We start from the raw sequence: 21,898 nt of genomic DNA on the forward strand, positions 1-21,898 counted from the left end.
AACAGAAAATAACACCTTCAGTGAATGAATAATACAACCCAAAACCTAGTCTGCGAAAGGTGGTAAATAATCCATCTTTTCTGCACTAATCCTAATTAACAGTATTATTCAAAAGGAGTAATTCATCTACCCGTATGTCTACTTTCTGAATGATCCAATCCATCAATTCCAGCTGGATGCAGGTTCGACTTTACTGTCCTTCCAGGAGCTGTGTTTATCCAACTGTTAGGATGCTGTTTTTTCTAAAGAGATGTGGGCTACCCACAGGAATGAATGAAATAAATTAATAATATTTGCAGAAGCCCCTATAAGCAGAACCTGAGATGCAGATGGACAGTGTAAGGTCTTTAGAAGGTTCTTTGCAAGTGACTGAGGTGGTTCCCAAGTACTGGGCATTTATGAAGCAGTTCTGCTTTAAGCCAGTTGCAAAATTTCAGATATGAGCTGCTTTAAGTGATGCATGCACATCTACCAGACAACCTGGAACGCTGAGTTATGGTGAGACTTTTCTACACCTTCCTGGTAATCCTATGTTCCTCAGGCAGGTGGGTGAAGCACAGCTCCAACATGCACAGGGGAGCCATAGGAACAGCTGCAWAGCTTGAACATTCTGAATTTCTGGAGTGTTCATAGGCTTTAAACCTAATCCTGATGCTCCTATTGAAAGCACTCAGTTAAACCTGGACAGAGCCCTGATATTTTGCTGCAAGCCACCCTAACGTTTGAAAATGATTCCCCTTCACTAACCTTGGCCTGGTTTGCTATAGGCTTATCTTTTCTGAAGTATGTGTCCATCACTGCCTATGCTAGGCATCCTCCCTTCCTATTTATTGAGACCCTGGCAGCTTCTGTAAATGTTGTTACCAGGATTTTTTTTTCAGAAGTGAGTAACTGCATGCTCAGTCACACATGTTCTGAGCACTGCCAAAATTTTATTCATGGAGCATACTCTAGTTAAAAAAACGCATATAATATATATATTATAATTCATAAAAACATGTCTTGTTACCTATTACAAGTAAGATCTTGACTAACAGTTGGGATTTAATCGTTTCACAGATTATTACAACTGAGAATGTTTAACATCACTTTTTTGACAGTGTTGTTAAGATGTTTTTTATAGAGACGTGATGTTCAGTGTGTTTTTTATAGTCTTTATATTTTAAGTAAAGTTTTTTTTTCTTTTTTTAAAACAAGATAGATAAGGGGGTGAGACTGAAAGTATGAATGAAGTATAACCTGAAGACTCAAAAAGTAACTTTAAAACTTAATTTAAAAAAAAACTTCACATTTTTTAGTATGAAACCAATCTCGTGGTTACTGGGGAACTTGTTAAATGGATAGTAGATGCTCAGTCTGGCAGCACTGATTTTACTTACATTGATTTACTTTCCACATTATTTATGTCGGGAAAGAACATGTTAATGAGGATCTGTTTCAGCTTCTCTTGCCCTAGAGATGTTCTTAAGTCTGATGATTCTTGCAGAGGATATTTTAAATTATGGAAATAGTTTAAAGTGCAGAACTTTTTAAGAATAGTTTTCTTCAGAGCTAAGGAGAAGAAATCATGGAGGTAATTTCTTTTTGTTTCGGATTTTATAAAAACTTATTTAACGATGTCTGAACTTGGGACCAGTTTTGACCGGATAATGTCCTTAGAATAACTGCCTTCAGTGATAAGAGCAAGTGTTTTCCCTAATGTACAAAAGCCTTTTACAGTATTTCTGCCACTAGAAGATAAATTATATGCGGTAGCAATGGCACCAGAACTTTGAAGTTATTCTTTTCATTAAAGGCTTGACCCATCCCCTGGAGGCAGCAACCCAGTGAGGGGGGAGTTGAGTGCATCATTTGTTCTTAGTTCTTGCCTGCCTGGAACTTCTCCTTGTCCCTCTGAGACATTGTCACATCCTCCTCTTCAATCTCTTTGCAAGAATCCTCTTTCCTTTCTGGCCCCTGATTGACTCTCTGAAGTGCTCTGTATTAGGGATACCATGTAAGCACACCAGCAGTTGCTCAGCAATGCCAGCTAATTATTATTATTATTATTTTTTTGTCTTGAAAATAGTGGCTGATACTCACTGTATTTCCTACAGCTGCGGGGGGAAGGAGAGTGCTTTGCATTTGTGAACGGGTGAAATTCAGAGATCTCCTGACATATCAGTTCCAATTTAAGACTGGTTCTGACTTAGATAAGGTACTGTCAGGAAAAATCAAAGTGATGAAGAAAATTGTCTGTGCTTCAATGAGTGAAAAAATCATTCTTTTTGAGAAAGCAGTGATCTGTGCCTTGGCGTGAARAGCCCTATTTTCCTGGAGTGGTCCTATTCTGAGACATAAACTCAGGGCCTTCCTATTTCCAGTGACCAGAGATGATTGTAGTGCGGATTGCAAACATGGGAACTGATGTTCTTCGACTTTTTTAGCCACATTTCATTCTGGTCAATGTTTCTGTCTTTTTCCATTTCCATGACAACTCTAATTGACAGAGATAGTCTCCATTCTATTGGCAAAAAATAGCCACRCTACCTAGGTTTGTGTGTAGTACCTATCTGCTATCCCAATGTACCATTCACGCTTTCACTCCTGCTGCTTGGAAACAGTGATATATTACTGTTGGTCTAAGATTCCTGGAAAATTTCACAGTAGTGATATTGAAATGCAGTTAATATTCACAAAAAGATTACCAATTGAGATTTTCACTGCACCAGCTTTTAAATAGTAGTGTCTCATTAATGCCATCAGTCCTAATAAACACAATTAAAATAGTCAAGTAATGAAAATTCTAGTATTAATTTATATTATACAGAGTTTATACTTGCAATTAGATCTTTCTTGATTCTGCAACATGTTGTTCAGGGAAAGAGAAACTATCGTCTCTGATTACACGTCTGTCATTTTGTAAGACGAAAGCAATTTTTCAGAGTCTTCCTTGTTAGCATCATCAAGAGATTTCTCAGAGCTGTAGCAGCGCAAGTTGTGAAGTGATATTTTAAGTTAGTCACTTCAAAAGTCAACAGTGTTAAAATGTTTTATATAAGCACTTGCACTGATGAATCCACTGAATTCAGCATTTGTCTTTGCATTGTGTTCAGCTAGGTGAGGTGCATCAGAAATATTTATTATTGCTGCAAGGACAAGATACCAGATCAGAATGTAGAGTGTTGTTCTTGTTGATTTCAGTTTCTTAYAATCTGTGCTCTGGTTTCTGATTTATCATAGAAAGTGAGATGTAGCATTGATTTTGGAGCAAGTGCTTCTATTGCTGAAATTTCTCCATGTGTCAGGGCTAATCCATGCATAAAAACAACATCATTTGTTGCATCACTACTGTGTTCATGCTCTTCTTCATGAAATTCTCAGGATCCTTGGGATTCTGTCTTGGAGATGGTCAGCTTCGAATCAAGCCAATCTGTGCTGTAGCTATCAAGTGGTACTACAAGTGCTCTGCTCTTATCTATACCTTTGTGGCAGTATTGATGAAACTATGTCTTTACACAAGGCTTCCTTTGTTGCAATAGCGTCTATAGTAATGTCTAGAAGTACTTCTGTGCCTTTCAGGATATTGGGGACATGTGGTCACCCTGACTGCATGGTGAAATCCCAGTGTGCTGATGTCAGAGACTGTGTGCACAAGACTAGGGAGATAGAGAGGTGTATGCAAAAAGGAACAAGAAAAGAGAAAAAAAATGCATATGTGTAAAGAAAAAGAACATGAATATTTCAACTGTGAAAAACCTTTGAAAAACAGTTTTGGACAACTGTTTCTGGAAAAACAGTTTTGGTGCAATGTTAAACATGCCATTTCAAAAAACAGGTTTTACCATTCAATRTTGTTATTTATGCTACACAGTTCTTTTTGCTTCTGTTGAAACACAAGGAATTTGCAGATCTGCAGCTTGCAGGAATGCCAACAATGTGCTCTTCTGTCAGAAGACATCTAGAAATTCCACATCTTGCATTTTTGAGACAGCTAACAATAGCAAGTGCCTGCCACCTGAGATTCTGTAATCTAGCTTTTAAACTAGAAAGCAGATTTCCTTCTGCTTTAGATTATAGGAAGCTGCATTGTAGATTATGCTGAGTGTTTTCTTCTATTATGCCTTCAAATCTCCCATGTTGTAGTGATTATGTTGTAAGTGAAAACACCTAGTTGTAGCGTGTGGGCTCACTGSTTGAGGAACGTCATTGCAGTGATGGTGGGAAAGAGCATCGGGGAAGGCAAAGTGTGATGCAACTTGATTATAGAGTTTACATCTATGGGCAGCCTTGAGAAACATTTCAGTTCAGAATACGTTTGTGGTGAAGTAGGATGAAGCACGCAGGTAGAGAGGGACTGAAGAGGTGCAGCTTTCCTCCTGCAGAAAACTTAGGCAGACACCTTCCACGTGTATGAAATATTCCTCAGTCACACGCTCCTGTGGCCTTGGCAATGGCCCAAGCAGATTCCTGTGCCTGTGACAACATGCGGACAGCAGAACTGCGAAGAGCTGAACGGGCTCTCTCATCTTGGTTGGGTTCTGGCTCTGGTTTCCAGGCTCCAACTATAATTCTTCCAGTGTAGCAAAGCATGAACAGCTAGTAATGTTAGAAAAATTGTTCAGGGGCATGTTAGGATTGTTGTTCTAAAGATGGCTCCTGAATTTTTCCAGACCCTCTCATCCATGGAGGAGTTCAGRAACCTGGATCGGGACATTGAGGGCTCTGCAAAACGATGGAAGAAATTTGTTGAATCTGAGTGTCCTGAAAAGGAGAAATTCCCCCAGGAATGGAAGAACAAGTCAGCTCTGCAACGACTGTGCATAATGAGAGCCATCCGACCTGATCGTATGACTTATGCTGTCAGGTGAGGGCTCTTCTTTACTGTCTCTATAATAGTGTAGATTTTAAGGAGACTTTGGACCTGTATTTTCTAGAAAACAGAAGAAATGCAGAAATGTGTTTACATGTATTTAATGTAGAGTATGAGCACTACAAAATGTTTTGCTATAAAGGAGTCTCTGCCAAATAAATTATTTCTTAACTCTTAACTCTCCAGTGCAGTAAACGCACTTCATTTAATTGGAATTTCCTGCTTAGGGAGCCCTGTTCATCAGGATTTCTCCCCTGGAACCGATTTCACTCAAATATTGCTAATCGTGATGAAAGTAGTATAATGAGAACAGAGTGAGGAGCAGAAATGCCTAGTCAGAAATGGACATCAKCTTGCAGGTGTTATACATATCTGCTAGAATCTTTTTATAATCTACAACTTCTAGAATTTGTTAAGGTCAATATTAGTTACTAGACTGATTATGGCTTGTGTTCCTTAGGTGCAGGAATAAAGGGCAGGAGTAAAGGAAARTCTTGAAGAGTTGTTGTTGTTGGCGATTTTTTTCCCTTCTAAAATACAAAATTTATGCGATACTGTTTCTGAAAGTTGTARCTATGAATTATGTAATGAAGGTAACTAGGCGAATCTAAACTTTATGAAGATATGCAAAAGCAATATGCTCATTRCAAGAGAAACTAAAGGTCTTTCGCTCTGTTAGGGCTTGTTTTTTTTTCCTCTCTGTCCTAGTATGCTACAATCTGACATTTCTGTTATACCTCTCAAGCCACTGCCTCTCAAATAGTTTATATTGCTCCACCATCTGGTGTGTGTATATGTGTGTGTATAGCAGATTGTACTGCTCAGTCTGTGAACTAGATTTCTGTTTATGCTTTATAATGCACAAAAGATTGAGATAAYATTTTGAATGAAGTCTTGTTATAATCAATATACTTATATTTTAATAATTTAAATACAATAATAATAATAATAATAATCTACTTTTTTGTTAGTTACTCTTTTGGGGCTCGATTCTCCATGTGTTCTGTCAACCGAAAAGATTGYTTTTCCTGTTGTTATTTAGTTTGAGAAAAATTATCTCATATGTTTCTGCAAGTGCATTTTTAATTTAAACAGGTTCAATCCATTCCTTTCAATCAAAGTAACCCTACAGCCCTAAAAYAACTGAATATAAAGTTTCAATTCCTTACTCTTTTATAAAAAAAGTAAGAAAATCCAAGTTCAAAAGATTATTTAGATATTTTTAGGGTCTGGGCGTGTCAAGATTTTCTTTAGCACAAGAACATTTAGATACTGGAAGTTTTGCTTCTTTTCTAGGAGTAGATTAGAACAGAAATGTATGCAACTAGTAACATTCACAGTTTCTTCCCCAAGACTTAGTTTGCAAATGTTTGTGACTTCTTGATGAATTCTTCTTGAACTTCAACATAGCCAGAAATGAGGCCCAAAAATTCAGAAGAGCTTTTGTGTAGGGAAATATCATATCCCAAAAGCAAGCTTGAAATTATTAGTTGTAACAGTGACAGTAAAAAATTCCTTTGACTTCCTGGTTCATCCTTGAAAGTATCTTACTTGTTAAACCTTTTTTCAGCCCACAGACTAGCTATAACTGTTCCATTAGGTAAGAAATTTACTGTTCCTAAGAGATACCTCTTTGAAAAACACCRAAGCCTTTTCATCTGTCCTTTTCATGTCTGTCGGTAAATCTAGTACTCTAGTGCTAGTATGACAGGAAAAATGTCTTTGGATGGAGCCTAATACAGCCTAATACTGATACCCACAAAGCAGAAGTCTAATAGTCGTCTAGTTGTCCTAAGCATTTTCAAAATTGTTTTATCAGACCGTACAAAGAGTGGGAGATCCTGTAGAGCACTGTGGAGCTGTGCGCTCTTATCTTATTGACTTCAGCTTCAGTGTCRTTCATTTAGCAAGTGATGTTTCAAGATCACATGTGTCTTAACAAATTCATCAAGTTTTGGATAGTTTTTTCTGTGGCATCTTTGGATCCCGCAARTTGTTTTTCAGTTCTCAACTCGAAGATGACTTCCTTTTGTGTATCAGTTAAATCTACTCCCATTAAATACCTTATTGATGATTGATGGACTTCACTAGGTATGTTCCTAACCTTCCTACCTCGCCAAATGTTTGAGTACATTTAAGCAGTCAAGGAGTGATATAGTAGCCTAAACATAGATGACTAGGGGTATTTTTAGTGCCTTAGAGTATCCCTACCTCATCTTCAGCTGCTGTTCAGAAGGGTGGAAGTCTCCTGTGTGGCCTGTGTCATATGTGCAAGCTCTATGCAGATGCTTTAGGATGCTCCTTAGTGTCTAAAATGGCATAGACACCACCTTCCCTCCATGTGTGGGCAGATTTTTTACATTTCCCTGTCTTGGAAGTTACATTTGTAAACAAATCCCCAAAGCAGCACGGGCTGTTTTATTCCCTAGGCCTAGGGAGCCAGCAGGAGAAAAACACTCTGATTCGTTCCTTAGAGTTTATGTAAAGGCAGTGCTCCACTATCCATCAGCAGGAGGTATAAYTTCCTCAAGAAGGATTTTCCTTTGTAAATACCTATTTCGTAGTTCAGTTTTATCAAAGAATATAAGTAAGGGACTTCCTGCAACACCTTGTACTTCCCTGCTTTCATATGCATGATGAGGTAAAGTCAGTGCATCAGCTAGCAGGGTATAACATGACCTTGGTGAAGTTCTTCCAAAAGCCTTGGTATTTCTGCCCTGAGGGACAAACCTTTGAAACAATGCTGAAGGATAGAGGAATCTGGTAACTGACTCCTCTAGCCATGGTTATGACATGTATATGGACTCTTGAGATAACGGGTCTCAGACAGCCTTAGCTACATATCAACATGGAAGAACTGTAACCCATTATTTGTCTCATAAGGCATTTTGCCTTTTCTTTTGACACCACTTCTTAAATCCTTCTACATATCCTACAGACCACTCCTTGAGCACTTCATTTGAAAGATACAGATTAAGCCCTTTTCCACCCCTTTTGTGCACTCATGGTCCATTTCAAAGTCCCCAAGTCATGTTACTTCTGTTTCTGAATCTACTAGACATCATTTCTTGGAGCCGAGGCTTGATGCGGAACAAGAATGTTGTGACGTCATATCTGGTGGACTTTCATAAATTATGTAGACTGAAGCTTTCCAGCAACTCTTTAGCAAACCTTGACCCAGAACAGAAAAATGCGTACTTGAAAGAAGTATGAAACAAAGTGGAAGCATTTTCTGCTTCAATTCCTTGGGCTTTTCTATTCCAGCTGCCTTTTAGTACTCCTCAAGGCAGACTGAGCTCTCTTTGAAGGAATTCGGCTGCAATGTTCCGGTATCATCCACCAGTTAAAAAATGGTTAATGTCCTTCTTCTCCTGAGTTTTTCAAAAGGCCTGAATCATGTGTCTTTGCTCATTCCTGGGATTTGAATATAATGTTCCTACCTCTGAATCAATGTTCACTATATCCTTTTTYCCCCCTAAACTAGCGATTTTGTTAAGCTCACCTCAGAGAAATTCAGCCTGAAGTTCTCCATACATTGTATTCTGTTCAGACAGCTGCTATAGAGATGGAATTTTTCCTGTTCACTCAGTTGTATTTTTTCTTGTGACTCTCATGCGGAGGCTAAACTAAATGCACTAGATATTCTTAGAGCTCTTCCCTTTTATCTTTCCAGAACAAAGTCATTTTGTAAATCATCCAGACTTTTTGTGGCTTTTGGCAATAAATTTAAAGGAAGCCTGTTGCCTCTCAAAGGCTGTATGGATTACAAAGTACACTGCAGTTTTCTATACATTAACTATTTCTCCTCTCCTGAGTTACGTTTGTCAGAAATAAGTTAGTGCTTGTGCTGAACCTCTGAGCACAGTGTAGAGCTGGTAGGTATCAGTTTCTTCCCTTTTTGCACTCTCATATTCATGAGATACTAGTATGCCACATGTCCTTTTACACCTGTAGAAGATGTCAACCACTGCTACTGATTGATAGTTCCTAAAGTCCAGCCTGCAGATCAGGCTAATTTTTTATGAAGTTTCTCATTTGTTTGAATCAGGAAAATCAAAACTAATTAACTGATTGTTTGTGGGGGGAAATCTATCTTTTCTGAACAATAACAGACTGGCAAAGTTATTTTTATTTCTCACAGAGATTTTGTGGAAGAAAAACTTGGCAGTAAATATGTAATAGGGAGATCCATGGATTTTGCAACATCCTTTGAGGAATCAGGACCTGCAACCCCAATGTTTTTTATTTTGTCCCCAGGGGTCGACCCACTGAAGGATGTGGAGAAACAAGGTAAATAAATCATGTTTCTAGGCATACCACAGTATTGCTTTTTATCTTCTGTATAAATATCTTACCATGACATTCCTGCATTTTTTTTTCTTTTCCCCTAATCCCTCTATAGATAATGGAGCAATCTGGTAAAAAGAGATAATTGTGAGAAGATATGATTGTTTCATACTGTTTTTTTCTTTTCTTTTTTCATTTAAGGGTTTTGGATTTTCATCTAAAGTTTAACTCAAGCTTCTCTCTTTTCTGCATTGCCCAGATTCCCAGTGTAGCTCACACTGCCATGCTTTTTGAGCTGGTCTTGTTCACAACCTRTAATTTACGTCAGAGGTATCTAATATGCTGTCAGATAAAAATAAACAACAACTCTCTATAACACCCTGCTGGTTAGGCACAGAGTTTCCAGGTTTTAATCTCATCCTTCCTGAGTTGTTTATAGTGTGGACAGTCAGATGTAATACAATCAGCTGCCTTCAGAGCCACAGGGGCTCCTTGAAGGGTGCTGTATTTGAGAAGTCAGTGTTTTCCGTGGTGCATCAATTACTGTTGTCAGTATCTGGTCTCTAAAGCTGCCAGCATGGAGAATTTTGCTCTGACTCTCAGCTTTACTGTGGAAGAAATACTTTTTTTCAGCCTGGATGTGGCAGTTGCAGTAGATTAGGAAATAAGATCTCTCCATTACACTTCTGACTGTACCACTGCTGAACTGAGGTCACTGCAGTCAGTTCTTTCAAGACTGTATACAGCAGGGGGGCCAAAAGCCGTTGGGTACTGCTTTAGGGCTGCTCCAGATCACKGTTGTGCTCAGCAGGGTTGGCAGCCCCAGCTGAGGAACCAGCCTGAACTAAGCTATCGTTCAGGGGAGTGGTGGCTGAACGCTTCTTTGTGAAGCTGTGTATTTCTTCTTCTCTACGTGGTGCACCTTCTAGGTCACCTTAAGATAGTTCTAGAGTCTGTCCTGTTCCACATTCACACAAACAGCTTTCAAAGATGTTCAAACCTTATGCAGCCCGAGCTCCATGACAGACAGCAGTTCTTGGCTGCGTGGAGCTGTGCTYTTGTGTTCTGTTGGATCCTGTGTTTGTGTTTTGTGCTCTTCCTACCCTGATATCAGGTCCTATTATTGTGAACTGGAGGAAAGTGGGATTTAATGGACCCTGAGGAGAGTAATGTCGTGTTCCTGGCTTCCCTTTGGAGACAAGTTAGTGATCCTGTCTCTCACTCTGTTATTTTCTTGTATGGGAAGTGAAACACTGGTATCTAACTATGATTCATTTAACTGAAATTCTAAAAACTTGTGCAGTTGAGCACCTGGTTTTAGTCAGCCAGAAAATTTACAACCAGTAATGGTGCAAAAATCTAATGAAATGAAGCCATTGCTTCATTGCAGCTGTACTGATCTTAAGCCTATCTTGCTGGGATGTGGTGCCGATTCATTATTCAGCATTTTCTGTGTCCTTCATTAGGTTTTACTGAAGTGCAAGTCTGACTAGATATTTCTTGCAAATGGAAGACAACTTCTTCCAGATGCAGCCCTCTCCTGGGGCCTCTCCTAGTCCTCTCCCTTTGCAACATAGTGAAGACCTTACAGCAAATACAGTGTCTCCCACTGCTGAGAGGAGCCTCTCTGCACAGTTCCCTCTCCTGTCCGAGCCAGCAAGAAGGAAGGCTGGTAGATTATTTGGTGATGTAGGTGGTGCAGACTGAATGTCCATCTACAGGCCTTCTGTAAATTTGTTCCAGCAATTTTTGAGAGGATTCTCRAAAATAACTGCCTAAAGGCAGCGTTGCTCTAGGAGGACTTGATCAGCAGCTCTCGGTGCTGATACACACCAGGGACGGTGCGAATGGAAACGAGAAATTCTTTTTTAATATGTGGAAGGCTGAATCTCAACACATAACTATGAGGGTTTGCTGTAGTAAGGCTAGGTGGAGAGCCTGAGCAACTGGAAAGGTTTGGATGTGTGCTTTTCTTATGGCCATCTATTTCCAGTCTTGTACTAAAGGCTGAATTTTAAGACTTTCTAGACAACTTTTTTCCTCGTTTCACTGTCAAACTGGTCTGCTTTTGTAAGAAGCRGAATGAAACCAAGGAGGTAAGCCAAAGAGGTGTACTGTCTCCGTCAACGTAAATCAGCTTGCAGAGATATGCGCAGGCAGTCCTAAGGGATCAGCATACGGGGTCGTGTTTATAGACTCCCTGGTTGTACTGAACACATCCTAAGGTGCGCATTGCTAGCATGGATATTTGTCAGTGTTTCCCTGCAACAGCACAGACTGCAGCACACAGCAGAGACTGAATGCTCTGGGCAATCACTTTGCCTATGGGACAAGGAGAAACTGGTATCCTCTGTGGGTGAGAGAGAATTTCAGAGAACAAAACAAGGGATTTTTAGGCCTATTCACTTAAAAGATCTGAGTCACTGGGGTGCTATGGGAGAACTGAGGGAGTTCAGAGAAGTATCACGTACAAGATGAAGAAACACTAAACAGGTACCATCCTTCCTGCAGAGCAGGATGCACAAGGATGGTAAAGGAGGTAGGTGTTGAGGTTCCCAGATTGTACTCTTTGGAGCACTGGTCTGTGACACTGTAAGAGATGGTCTGCAGTGGTTTGGCAGGTCTTTCACGTGGGTTCTGCTGCATCCCACCTACTACTGGCCTTTTCACACACCTTATGGTGTGCCCAGTGCCATCACCTCACATGCCAAACCCTCACCAGCCATGATAACCCATAARAAATCTGGAGGACTGACCTCTAGATTAAAGAAACCTGGGACTCCTTGGTCTAGGCCGCAAGAAGCTCAAACAGATTTCATTTCAGCTGCCTTTTCAAACCAAATGGACTCTTAACCTTACTGCTAGTTCTAGTATGTACTGACAGGGTGCATTTCCCCACTGAATAACATCATCTTCAAAGCCTGTTTAATCAGCAGGAAATTATTTTAATTTCCTGTAATTTTAAAATATATTTTTATACAAGGTTGCAGGGGAATAATGTTCTTTAAGCAAGAGGCACTTTGTAATAATGTACCTTTGTGCTGATGTCATTCTGCAATTAAAAGTAGTTTGGAAGAAGCCAGTGCTGATTTCAATGCTTTGGCAAAGRGTATGTGAGAAACAAGATAACTATTATAAGAAGTGTGATAGCTTTTCTGTGAGGATTTTTGATAAGGCTGAACTCTGCCTTGCTGCTGCTGTGTGAGCTCAGCTATGCTGCATGCAATTCCAGAAAAAAAAAAAAGTGCTGAATGTTTTTTTTTTTTTTCCTTTTAGGCAGGAAACTTGGTTATACATTTGACAACAGGAATTTCCACAATGTTTCCCTTGGACAAGGTCAAGAGGTAGTTGCAGAACAAGCTCTAGATCTGGCTTCAAAGGAGGGTCACTGGGTTATCCTTCAGGTATGAKGTCTTTGGAAATAATGCTGTAATTCTCCCGGGTTACTTGATGCTGRTCAAATTAGTAAGGGCAGGATATCATTCTTTTCTGATGAGGGATGGGACAATGTATTATCTGCATGTTCARCATCAACACTTTCTAACTGTTCGTGGCCACCATCAACCACTTTTACAGGACTCAATCTTCTTGGTTTTCCTGCTGTTAGCGCTCTCTGTACATGTACAGTTCTAGGGAGTCGTCTGAGGAAAGGTTGGTCTACACCTGCCTGTGCTTTTATCAGCTCTGTGAATAAATAAAGGACTTTGTTCTTTCTACCACAAAAAAATGTGTTAAGGATTTAAATAAGTGACTGAGAATGTGCTTGATGCTATAGGAAATTCGGAGGCTATCTATAGGGATGCTGATTCTTTTATGGTGGTACATCCCAAAATGTAAATGTGTGATGCTCTCATAAATTGACAAAATGTTTTCAAGTCTTTTGAAGTGTGAGGGGAATTCTTTCCTTGTGAAGTGCTCTCTGGAGTCACTTATTCAGTCAGTGCCTTAGTTTCCTTATTTGCAGTCACTGATGACAGCTCTAATGACAGGTCTCTGAGAATCCCTTTAATTCCCTTGATGTGAGTTTTATAGGCATTTACTATCACTGAGTTGTTTGGATAAAGATCAGATTAAAACAGTGCTTGCAGTCCTGATCTGAGCCTAATCAGGGCCTGTTTTGTATTTAATTTAAATGGTATTGCTATTGTGTTCTTCCTTCTTACTGTTATTGCAAGCTACATCCAAGGCAGACAACTTCTAAGCCTTTCAATAACTCTTAAAACAGATAGTTGTGATACTGGAATTTGCTTTTGAGATGGTGAAGAAGAAAATATGCAGCYTCTATCTTCTCTATTCAGTAATGCAAAGTGAATGTGTTTTTTCCTGTAATGGGGGTTAATACCTGTAAAGGATCTGTTAGTAACATTGGCTTCCATGTCTGTTGCTTCAGTACCAATGAGTAATATGAGATGAAAGTATTTTTATGTTATCCATTAATATCCTATCTAGTACTCAAAGTAATCAGTAAGATATCTCAGTGGACTCTGACGGTTTAATCAGAAGAGCTGCAGAAATAGATTTTTATGAAAGAATGATTTTGATGGTTGATATAGCTAGTTTTCTGGCAACAYCTGCCAAGTGTGACTATCTCCACTGGAAAAGAACAGGCTGCTTCCCCAGCGAGCTTAGAGCAGAATTTAATTCAGTTGGCTGTTGGCAGTTTTTGATGCAAATGGCACAGGGGTAAACTCAGTGGTCACAGCAATGGCTGCCAAATGCTAGTGTTGGGACTCATTACAGTCACTTAGCAGTCTAGGATTTTCTCTGCTGTAGTCACAAAACTAGTGAAACTTCGTACAAATAAATATTCTAGATCAATGTTGCACATGTTTTAGAAGAAAGCAGTATAGACCAGACTGTATTTCAAAAAAGAGATCATAGCTTTTTCTTCTTTTGTTTTTAYAATATTTTTACCTTCTGTGCAATCCAGGCAGTTAGGGTCCCATGAGGAGCTAGTTTTGTGCTTCAGTAGCACTTCACCCTCCAGATAGCCTTGCAAACATCAAACAGGATGTTTGAGGCAGTCAGTTCCATTTTTCTCAGTCCACTTTCTGCATTTGGTTTCTGTTATGAACATGGAATGACAACAAAGCAGTGGAGCGTAATTGTCATCCAAATTGGCCAAGCCAACTATAGACTCTACCTCATTCTATCTCCCATATCTTTCCAAAGGCCATGCTCACTGAAGCTTTATGTAAAATGAGAGAGACCAGCCTCATCCAGGCATGAGGTGCTAATGATATTATCCTCTGGAACCTCCCTTCTCTTTTTATTTAACAAATTGTACAAACCATTTGTACAACCTTGAAACTCTGACCCCTCCAGGTATTGCTAAAATCAATATCCAAATTCTTCTCAGCAGGAGTTCATGGGTAAGAGTCTTCTGTCAAATGAGTCTTCTCAAAGTCAAAAGAGTCAAAGGAGTCTTTGYGAAGGAGTCTTCTGTCATGGCAGTCATAGTTGAATCACAGTGAATATTTGTCATGTGGAGGTTCATTTGGCAAGATCAGGCAAGTTCAAGGGTGTTTCTAGATCAGTTACAGAGGACCTAGAATGACACCAACAATTCAGTGTACACAAGTGTCTCAGAATTTGTGAATCATTGTATGTATTATAAAAAAGAAGACAGAGCAGATCTCAACAGGCATGCCAGTGTAATTTGCTCAGGTTAATTGAAATCATTATTTGGAGTTTGTATCTCACCTATAGAACCATTATACCCAGGCTTCCTATTTGTTTTTGAGGAGACAAAAACAGCTGTTAGGATCAGGTGAGGTCTGTGCTTTTCTAGCCACTTAACAACTCCTTGGCTCACATGAAGTAGAACTTCCCTTTTGTCTGCTGAGTTTGCTATCTTATATCAACCCCTACATGCTTTATCCAAGATAAAYGCTTTATTATGATTACCTAAATGACTTTTGTGCATGTAGTTTATTGCTGGCCTTTGCTTGGAACCAGAAAAAATGACAGTGAAGTGTTTGTATGATAATAAGTTGGAGAATTAGGTTTGTGGGAATTAGTTGTTAAGAATATGGAAACACTTAGGAAATCCTTATGACATTATGTCAGCAAGACCACTGTTGTCAGGAAGGGGCTGCCCTATGACTGGTTCCTTCTGAAATGTGTTGACCTCCCAGTGTTCCCATCCCAGTACTGTAGGAGGCAARTTAAGCATCTGTATCTCCCCAGGAAACTCAAAAGTTTTCTGGCTCACACTGAAAATCAAGATTGTCATGATATAATTTTACAAGACAGAAAAGCAGAAAACACCCAGTCACTCATTATTATGGAAAGATGAGACTTGWCTTACTCTGGCAGAGTGTGACCAGTGTAGGTTCTTGCTTCTCTAGCATCAGTGTTATCACATGCCTTGCATCTTCAGCTTCTCTAGGCTCCAGTCCCTTGTGAAAACAGTACCTACACTTATACTGCTTGATGAGACAGATCATGAGAGAATAAAGACCATGGATAGAAAATATTCTATACAAATCATCAAAAAATAGGAACTCCTCCATGGCAAGAGTGCACTTGGCTGAAGGAAAAAATATTACACGAGAGCCACAGAGAAGAACCACAGTACAAACCCAGCAGCAGTTCTTTTCTGAATTGTTTGTCGACCTTGAAGAGTTGAGGCTGATCTTTAAGCTCCACCAAAATCCATGTAATGTCGAGATCAGCCTCTGGGTCTCCTTAGCAATAGTTCATAGATTTGGAGGGGTTTAAAATGGACTTTTCTGGSCCTAAGAAGCGCATGAAATTTACATCTAGTACCTTCATGTTAAACAGGGACACCCTCTAGCCAATTGACATCGAGCTTCCAACATCATCTGTCAAATGTAATTTGAAGTATTTGTACAATTGATGGGGGGGGTCTTCTGAGGAGGTAAGATAATGAAATGAACAATGGATAATTGTGTTGGAATGGACAATGAAACTAATCCTGAAGTCTGAAGAAAGCTTTAGATTTGTTTTTATTCATTTAGTTTTTTTGCATGAACGCAGAACCACATTTTTCTCAAGATTTTTTTCAGGGGCAGGAGAATTTAGGCCCTGTCATTTAGATAACCTCCTTTTTTTTTGTTACTACACTGTCCACACCCTTAAGTAGAAGACTTAAGGAGAAAGTATGTTAGCTGAGGGGCTGTCAAAATGCATAGTATGACTTACAGATAACCAGCAGGTCAAAACAGGGCTTTTTCAACCAGTGACCCTGGGCAACATGTTTTCCTATGGACTTGAACTGATCCATGAAGTTCCTACGGACTTGAGTCCATGAAGCTGCTACACAATACCTGCATATTAATTGATCATTACAAGAGATCATTACAGCTGCATTACATGCAGAAAAAACTGGCATTGAAGCTATGCGAACAGTTTTTAAACCTGTAGTCAGACTGGACAGCAGTGGTCTCGTCTGTACCAGCTAGCTGGGAGGGCTTAGGTATGCCAGGGAACCTGAGGAGCACATGGGGTTGCCAACAGACCCCACTCTTGAAAATGTTTAAGTCCTATGAATGAAAATCAGCTGCACAAAACATCTCCAGGAATCATAGTTGCTACATGACCTGTTGCCCTCTTCTGCAGCAGTCAGAATGTTTGTTACATTTTGCTGCTTTTTGATTTTTTACATTTTTTATCCTTTTTTTTTTTTTAGTTTTCCTCTCATTACCTCCCACTTCTCAGCAAAATGGTTGTGGGAAGGGGAACAGCAGGATTTTCTTTATGCTGCAAATATCAGTGCAGAGCATTTGACCATTTCAGAATGTCTTAAGGAAAAGAAAATGGAAACAGAAACAAGTCACAGAAGCCAACCTTTGTCATGCTGGTTTCAGCTTTGATGGATGGACATCTGTCTAAGAAAAGATCTGTCAGAAATCTCCTGACCAGTTTTACTGTGATCTTGTGCTGTAGCTCTCTGCTAGTCTTCAGCAGGCAGCAGGCTGCAAAAGATCAGTCTCTGAATAGCTCACAAGTGAAGGGCTGCTCTTCAAATGGTCATCATTTCCGTGACAAAGAACTGAGGTGCAAAATAAGGGTGGGAAGTTGCTTTTATATCAGTCTTTTTCAGACATAGGATCCCCCTCTCTTGCCCCTTGAAAAATTCATGAAAATCCTCAGAAAAAATACAAATGTGAGTAAATGCACATATTAGTATCCCATTTCTTGCCCCCCACCACACATCTCTTAATGTTTCTCTCAGATCAGAAGAAATTTTTAACAGTTTTTTTTGATTCTTTCTGATAGGGTTTGGAGAAATGCAGGCTCTGCAATGTCACAAGCTGTGGAATAGTCTGGGAGTCATTCAGTGAGAAAACTGGCTCCCTTTTCAAGAGTTTCCAAGTGATATATATTCCTTCTGCCCTAAGCAAAAAGGAACTTTCTTCTTTCTTTTCAAGACATGAGTTGGAATTGTGTAGAAGCATTTGGCTGATGGAAACTAGCTCTTTTCACAAAGGTTTTAGATATTTCATTCATAAGGAAATCTGTAAGGGAATTTGTAAGGTGCTGACAATCAATGAAAAGTGCTTCCCATCCTGTTGGTTTATGCAGGCTTTTTATGAGTGAGATAGATGCACAGAGTCACAATATGAGCATTCTTAGGAGGAGTATCTCTTACCAGTTTAAGTGTGGAGACCTGGAGGTCCTGGGGTCACATAAAAGGAACATTCAAGCAGGAGAAGAATTAACGGTCAGACTGAATATTTATGTAACTTGCTCTCTCTCTTGAATTTCTCTGAAATAYGTGAGGGGTGCCCAGCAGCTACAGCAGTGTGACTGCCTGATAGAAATATGCAATGTGAGGATCCCAACTCTCATACCTGCCTTGTGGTTCTGGCATCTAAGCTCTGCAGGATGGTCTGATGGGGCTTTCCAGGGCCCAAAAGTTTGGGCCTCCTGTTGATTCCTCTGTATTTCTCATCTACCCAGCTGTCTCTTTGGTGATGAAATRATAGAAAAGTAGTCCAAACTAAGGCATTATTCTAGGACAGGATAGAAGAGGAATGCAKTGCTGTAGGACCTTGGTGTGTTGTATGTGCACGAAGTTGCACACACACTGCAGGCACACCCTTCTCTCCATAGCTTTCAATTAATTTGAAGGGATAGAATTCAGTTTTAAAAGGGATGTAGAGATAATTGTCAAGTCATCACTTGTGACATGTTCTGTAGCCTTGAAGGTAAGCAGCAGATAGGTATCATCACTAGGATTCACTGAACTGAGGATTCAGCACGGCTCTACCCTCTGCAGCTAATTTTGCAAGGAGGATTCCTAATGTAAAGATCTTTCCATCTTTATAAAAACACTCTTCACAGTTCAGTAATCTCTCACCTTCCATGGTACAGCTAGGTGAAAGATAAGTCCTGCTGCCAACCTTTAAGCCCAGCAGACAGGCCTGTGCCATTCCTATAACAGCATTTTACCTAAGTTGCTTGTTGTGGTTGTGATTCTTTAATCCCTGTCTAGAATATTTTGGCTGTGAGAGTCTCAATGCCAACTCTCCTTARAAGCTGGAAGGTCCTTGAGGGCTGGCTGTTTGAAACAGCGTGTGTGTTCAAAATACGCACACAAACATACCTTTCTTGAAAACAAGATTTGTTAAAAGTAGAAGGAAAATCAGATCAAAGAGCATAATATGCTCAACTCAAAYGGCCAGATAATCTGTATCACAGAATGTTAAAGTACTGGTAAAATAAATTGCAAGTCCATTGCAAGTCTCTGTAATAAATCTGTAGATTCAGAGGGTATCATCTGACTAGAGAATAACCAATTCTGAAGGTAACCGAAGTTTTAGAGAAAATACAGCAGCTCTAGTTCTGTGGTCTGTAGTAAAACTATATAGACAGTGCCACACAAGAATGTATTAGGGAAGCTACAGAAGTTGAACGTTGCTTGTAAAATTCCTGAAGAACAGTCATGAAGCTAGTCTTAAGAAATGGTGTTGGCTCTAAAAATATGTGTGTGCTATTGGCTTTGCACTGACACATTATTGAGAGAGGTGTCACTGATAGAGAGGAAGATTAAAATGTGATACTAGAAGACTGCAGAAGCCTATAGGGCCAAAGTAGTAGAAATAGGATAAAATGTAATAATGCAGAGTACATGGTCATGTACTCAGGACTAATAGCGAAGGGAAAAAAAGGCTTCTTAAAGTAGAAGACAATACTGCCACATAAACAGCAGGTATGGGCTGGAAGTGGAAAGCTGGATGTCTGAGGAATAAAGTTCTGGAACAGCCTTCCCAGAGGTATGGTGACAAAGCCCTAACAGCTTTTGAGATGGTGTTTAATAACTTTATTGGTGGAGTCTTGTCATGGTTGTTGTATGTCTTATTTCCTATCTTTTGTGCTGTCATAGTTTTGTAAGCAGTTAGTATCATAGTGTATGCTTCTGTAAATGAATGAAAATACATAATGTTAACATAGGAATTCAAAGGAGAGATAGCAGCACAAACATTAGGCAAGGTGGTGGCAGAGTAAACACTATTTAAATGATAGAATTGTTATAAGCTGGGTTCCTATCAGTAGTTGTGGGCACCTAGAGAATGAATCATATCACCTGCCTTATACACCTGTTCTGTGTAGCAAGGATCCTTGCTGAAGGATCTTCTATTCTAGAGGCCAAGGTAACCAACTGATTGCATAAACACTGAACATTTTGACACCTGAAGCTTGGAGAGAAAAATCTCTTACCTCAACTATCTATCTGGATGGCATGTCCTTACAAACTTATTTGCCTTGGTAGGGGTCATATTCGGCTTCATTGAGGAACTTGAGGTCTGCATGCAGTTGCAGGGCATGATCTCATTAGGATCATAGAGACGTAGTGGGATATCTCACATGACTGGAGAACTGCAATAGGTGGATATAGGCTCTTTAGGAAGGACAGACTGGGAAGGCAAGGAGAGAGATAAGCCCTTTATGTGAAAGATCAGCAGGAGTGGAGCTCTGCCTGGGACAGATGATGGGCCAGTTAAGAGCATATAGGTTAGGATTAGAGTGGCAGACCAACACTGGTGACTTTGCAGTGAGTGTGTGCTACAGAACACAGGGTCAGGAAGAAGATGTCGCCTTCTTCAGACAACCAGAAGAAGCCTCACRTTTGTAGGTCTTGGGTCCTCATGGGGACCTTTAACTACCCTGATAGCTGTTSAGCGGACAGCACAGCARGTCACACGCAGTCCGGGAATTTCTAGACTGCACTGATGATAACCTGCTGACAAGGGTGATCAAGGAGACAACGACAGGAGGTGCTCTACTGCACCARGAGGACAAACACATAGAAGGAAGGCCTGGTCAGGCATGTGAAGGTGGTCAGCAGCCTTGGCTGCAGTGACCAGGAGGTGGTGGATTTCAGGATCCTGCCTGRAGGGAACAAGGCAAATARGAGGCTTGCAACYGTGGATTTGAGGAGAGCCGCCTTTGGTCTGTTCAGGGATCTGTTTGGAAGACTGTCATAGGAGAACGTCCTGGAGACAAGAGAGGGTCCAGGAGCACTGGGTGATTTCCAAAGATCAGCTGCTGCGTGCTCAAGAACGGTCCATCCTGACATGCAGGAAGTCAAGCAGTGCTGTCAGGAAGCCTGCACAGATGAACAAGGAACTCCTGGCTCAACTCAAGTATGAGAAGAAGCATACAAGAGGTGGACACAAGGTCAGGCGACCTGGGAGGATACAGAGACAGTGTCCAAGCATGCAGGGATGTTGTGAGGAAAGCCAAAGTCCATCTGGAGTTGAATCTGGGAGGGGGACGTGAAGGTCAACAGGAAAGGCTTCTACAATTATATGTTAGCAGCAAARTGAAGACTAGGGGAAATGTAGGCCTACTGCTGAATGAGGCAGAAGGCATGGTAACAAAGGACATGGARAATGCCAATACAGAATGCCTTCTTTGTTTCRCTTTGTACTGGTAAGATTCACTTTCAGGAATCTCAGGCCTCTGAGGTCCATGGAAACAACTGGAGCAAGGAAGAATGACCCACAGTGGAGGAGGATTGGTGTAGGGCACGTTTAAATAAACTAGACATACCTAGGTCTATGGGACCTGATGGGATGTGCCCATAAGAGCTGAGAGTCTTGGATGATGCCATTGTGAGGCATCTTTTGATTATCTCTGAAAGGTCATGAGGATAAGAGAAGTTCCTTAGGAGTGGAAGAAAGCAAATATCACTTTGATCTTCAAGACAAGCAGGAAGGAAAATCTAGGGAAATACAGGCCAATAAGCCTCACCGTGATCCCTGGAAAGGTGATTGATCAAATAATTCTGGAAACCATTTGCAAATATAGGAAGAATGAGAAAATGATAGGGAGTAGTTAGTATGTATTTATGAAAGAGAAATCTTGTTTGACCAAATTTATAGCCTTGCGTGTTGATGTTAAGATGGCTTGGTGGATGAAGGGAGAGCAGTGGATGTTGTTTATTTTAACTTCAGTAAGACTCTTGACAGTCTCCTGTAACATCCAGATAAACAAGCTGATGAAGTATGGGATAGGTAAGTAATCAGTGAGAATAAATGATGAACTGCCAGGCTGAAAAGATTGTGATCAGTGGCACAAAGTCCAGCTGAAGACATACAGTAGTGGTGTCCCCAATGTGTCAATACTGCATCCAATACTGTTTAACAGTTTTGTTAATGACCTAGATGATGGAATTGAATGTACTCACAGCAAGTGTGCAGATGACATAAGACTGAGAGGAGTGGTTTATAGACTATATAGTTGTGCTGCCATTCAGAGGGAGCTTGACAGGCTGGAGAAAGGGCC

At 40.2% G+C, this 21,898-nt stretch overlaps 1 protein-coding gene across 1 annotated transcript in view; it reads left to right on the plus strand.

Moving 5' to 3' along the window:
* The window catches only part of DNAH9 (dynein axonemal heavy chain 9), a 211,248-nt gene that overhangs the window by 153,096 nt on the left and 36,254 nt on the right, over positions 1 to 21,898 (plus strand). The window contains exons 60-62 of the mRNA XM_085306864.1: positions 4,653 to 4,846; positions 8,994 to 9,142; positions 12,416 to 12,543. Of these exons, the coding sequence (XP_085162990.1) occupies positions 4,653 to 4,846; positions 8,994 to 9,142; positions 12,416 to 12,543 (471 nt within the window). The remainder of the gene's footprint in view (positions 1 to 4,652; positions 4,847 to 8,993; positions 9,143 to 12,415; positions 12,544 to 21,898) is intronic.

Source organism: Rhea americana, unplaced genomic scaffold, assembly GCF_003343005.1.
Source record: "Rhea americana isolate MKP2758 unplaced genomic scaffold, rheAme1 scaffold_249, whole genome shotgun sequence".
Lineage (NCBI taxonomy): Eukaryota > Metazoa > Chordata > Aves > Rheiformes > Rheidae > Rhea > Rhea americana.